The sequence below is a fragment of the Eimeria mitis genome, genomic scaffold (assembly GCF_000499745.2).
Source record: "Eimeria mitis Houghton genomic scaffold, Emh_scaff5866, whole genome shotgun sequence".
Taxonomy (NCBI): Eukaryota; Apicomplexa; class Conoidasida; order Eucoccidiorida; family Eimeriidae; genus Eimeria; species Eimeria mitis.
In genome coordinates this window covers 1-3303 of record NW_024015610.1, presented here as the reverse complement: position 1 = coordinate 3303, position 3303 = coordinate 1, and the positions used below count along the sequence as shown (strand labels likewise).

Here is a 3303-nt window from a genome sequence, read left to right as displayed (position 1 = left end):
GAGTGTGCGCCGGTGCTTGATGTGTATCTCCACCTGACGCTTGACGTTGCACTGAAGATGAATGCGCACCAAAGGGCCCTCGAAGTATGTCCTGTCGACTGGTGCCTGCGATATCCTCCAAATTCCAGAGATCAACAGAACTTCGCGGTGGCTGCTGTTGCTGCTCTTGCTGGCGCGCACCGCCGTCTGCTGCCTCCTCCGGTACTTGTGACGGCGTTGTATAATCCGTGCCTTGAAACGAAACGGAAGCAACTAGGGGCCAGTGCTGTTGCTGTTGTTGTTGTTGCTGCTGCTGCAGCTGCTGATGCACACTGCGATCTGCTGCTTTCGCTGGTGCAGGTGTTGGCACAGACGCGGTGGAACTCCAGCCTCGAAACAACTCCATCGTCTCTGCGTCGTCTTCACTGTCGCTGCCTTTGTCTTCCCCTTGTTCGTGCGAATCCAACAGACTGGAGCTTTTCCTGGGACTCAGAAGAGAGGTGGCATCTGCCGCGGTCCCAGACGGTCCTACCGAGGCGCGCGAAGGACCCGCTTGAGCCTCGTCGAACCCCGAAACGTACATCGAAGGATGCTGCTCCTGCGGCGGCAGGAAGACTTTAAACTCCCAAGCTCCTCCCGGTTGCTGTTCCTGAATGTACGGCCTCCACGGTTCCCCTGGGGGCTTCTCCGGCTGAAGGAGAGGGCTCGAACGCCACCGATGCTGCTGTTGCTGTTGCGGAGACGGCCCTGCTTGCTGCCAAAGTCGAACGGAGCCCTGCCAAGCCTGCTCTTGCAGCTGCTGCTGGTGCGCCTGTCTCCGTGCCTTAGCGTCTGATGCTTCGGTATCTAGCCCTTCTGCCGCTTCTACCATTGGCGTTTGTGTTGCTGCTGATGTGCCTTCTTGTGGGGATTCGAGCGGTGCAACAGGAGATTGTTGCTGCCGCGGTTGGTGCTCCTGCAGAGCATGCTCTTGCTGCTGCTGCCCGTGCGAAATTTGGTGCTCGGGAAGTTGCTGTCCGAGCTCCGGGCCGACGAGTTGCTGAGGCACGGTTGCATCCTCTGCTCCCGCCGCCGCAACAGCAGCAGCCCGTGCCCTCCTTGCGGCTCTGTTGACGCACTCTGCCTTCTTCCAACCATACCCGGCACTATATTTCTGTTTAGCGAAGCGAGTATCAGCCTCCCTCAAAATAATGCCGGGAGTAACGTTGCTCTGGAGCTGCTGCAGCGCCTGTGCAGCAGCGTTTTCGGATAGTGCCTGCAGCAGCCTCTGCTCGGTGACGGCATTCATAACAGCGGCTTGTGCTGCGAATACAGCGGGTGGAACAACCGGTGGATCTCCTTGGAGGCTCTGCAGGAGCGTATTGACGGCAGCAGCCATATGCCGCAAAGCCGCACCCGCTGGACGAAGAATTTGCTCAGCTGTATGCGCTCTGCTCCGCGCCCGAGCGACAGGAAAGGACCTCTTCTCCCGAAGCAGAGTCAAAGCATTTATCAGACTGTCCAGGGGTGTAACCGCTTCCTGCTGCGCTCTCGGACAGCCCCCCAACCACCAAGCAAGATGGAAGAACGACTGGATGACCGACTGCCGCTGTCCTTCCTGGTCGCCCGTGCAATAAGGCGTCAATGCAGCAATCTCCACTACCGCATAGCGCACCACGTGCTGCGCTACAGTGAGAACATGATGCAGAGGAAGTTCGCCGAGGTAATCCCTGCAGTAAGCAGCAAACTCGCAAAGGCGAGTCACATAAAGATCAAAAAAGGGAGGACGCGGTATCGCCTTCTTCACCCCTGTTGGCCAAAGCAGGGGCACCCGCCTCCGCTGTCCCTGTTCGCCGCTTGGCGCCACTCCTGATGCTCGTATCGCTTCTTGTTCTGCTGCTTCTCCTGCTGTTGCGACTTCTTCGGGCGCTCTCTCAGGTCCCGCTTGAAACACATTCAACTTCGAAGAAGAAACAGCCAACTCCCCAGGGTCTCCCCCTGCTGCAGTGTCCCCTTCAACAGCGACTTGGCCTGCATAATCAGAGCCTCTAGGAAAAAAGGGAGGGGCCGCTGGATTGAGAGAAGAGACAACTGCTGTGCTGTCTACGGCTGCTGCCTCTCCTACTGCTGCATCTCCTGCTGCTGTTATTCCACCTCCTCCATCTGCTACTTTTCCCGCTCCTCCATCTGATGCTAATGTTTCCCCTGCTTCTGTTGCAATTTTTGTACACACTCCCTCATCCTCACTGGATGCGAGCTGCCTTCCGCCGTCCCAAGTTTGGGTGGTCTTCGCGGTGCGGGAGATGGAGATTCCGCAAGACAGCAACAGAAACACAACAGCCAACAAAGCAACAACAGCAGCAGAAGCGACCACCCCAGTAATACCACCTACGGGCCTTCTTCGTCCTCGCGGTGGCCTCTCGTAGTCCCAATGAAGTTCCCGTTCGCGGTCATAACTGCGAACTGAGATCACCTGTTCAGGTGTAAGACCCGAGTTGTAGCCTTTCGCCGTCTCTCCCCCGCTTAACTGTACATATAAGGTGTTTGGCGTCCTCTCGGGACTTCTACCAACGGATACAGAAGCTATAGAGGGCTCCACAGCCTCAAAAAAAACCAATGGTTGCGCTTGCAGGAATAGCAGCACCAACACCAGCAGCAATAGAAAGACCCGTGTGCTTAGCCAGATACCCCTACGCCTAGCGAGGAGCCGGACAGGTGCGAGCACATTATTCATCGGATGCCTGTGTGGCGTAAGAAATAAATGGGAAAAAAGCAACAATACATTCACATAAAACCGGCGGCAGGCAAACAGGCCAACGCGTACGCCCGCCTCAAGAACTGTTGCTACTGCGCCAGCTGCAGGCTTTGCTGCTGCTGCTGCGACTTTCCCGGTCCTTCTGCAGCTGCTGATGCGGCATTTGCCGCCGCTACTGCTGGAAGAGGAGGCTCGCGAAGGCGAGGGACGGGGAGGCAGGAAGGAATCCGTCAGCAAAATGGCACTATTGTCTCATGAAACAACGGGATACAGTGAAGAGGAAAGAAGATACAGAATGTGCAAAAGAACTGAATTAAAATACGGGCTGCAAAGGGGTCGAACTAGCAATCAAACAATATCCGGCTCGACGGAAGCACCCGCCAGTGACGCATCGTAGCATGAAACACGGGCGCGGGAACGGAGAAGGTGATGAAATATGCCAATAGAGATGCTGCAATGAGTGAAATTCCGTTGGAAATAAACAAGGAAAACGAATAAAAAGGACGGAAAGGACAGAGGCAGGAGTGTGTGCCGCAAAATACGCAGCAGCAGTCGGAATCGGTACTGCTTGCAGCAGCAACTCCAGCAAC

General features: G+C 56.1%; 1 protein-coding gene across 1 annotated transcript; it reads right to left on the bottom strand.

Moving 5' to 3' along the window:
- Positions 1-131: 131 nt before the first annotated feature.
- EMH_0084640 (uncharacterized protein) lies at positions 132-2692 on the bottom strand (the record flags this gene model as incomplete). The annotated part of the gene is made up of 2 exons (XM_038022854.1): positions 132-231; positions 354-2692. The coding sequence occupies 2 exons, from the start codon at positions 2690-2692 to the stop codon at positions 132-134; spliced, it is 2439 nt and encodes an 812-aa protein (XP_037878708.1).
- Between the last annotated feature and the right edge of the window lie 611 nt (positions 2693-3303).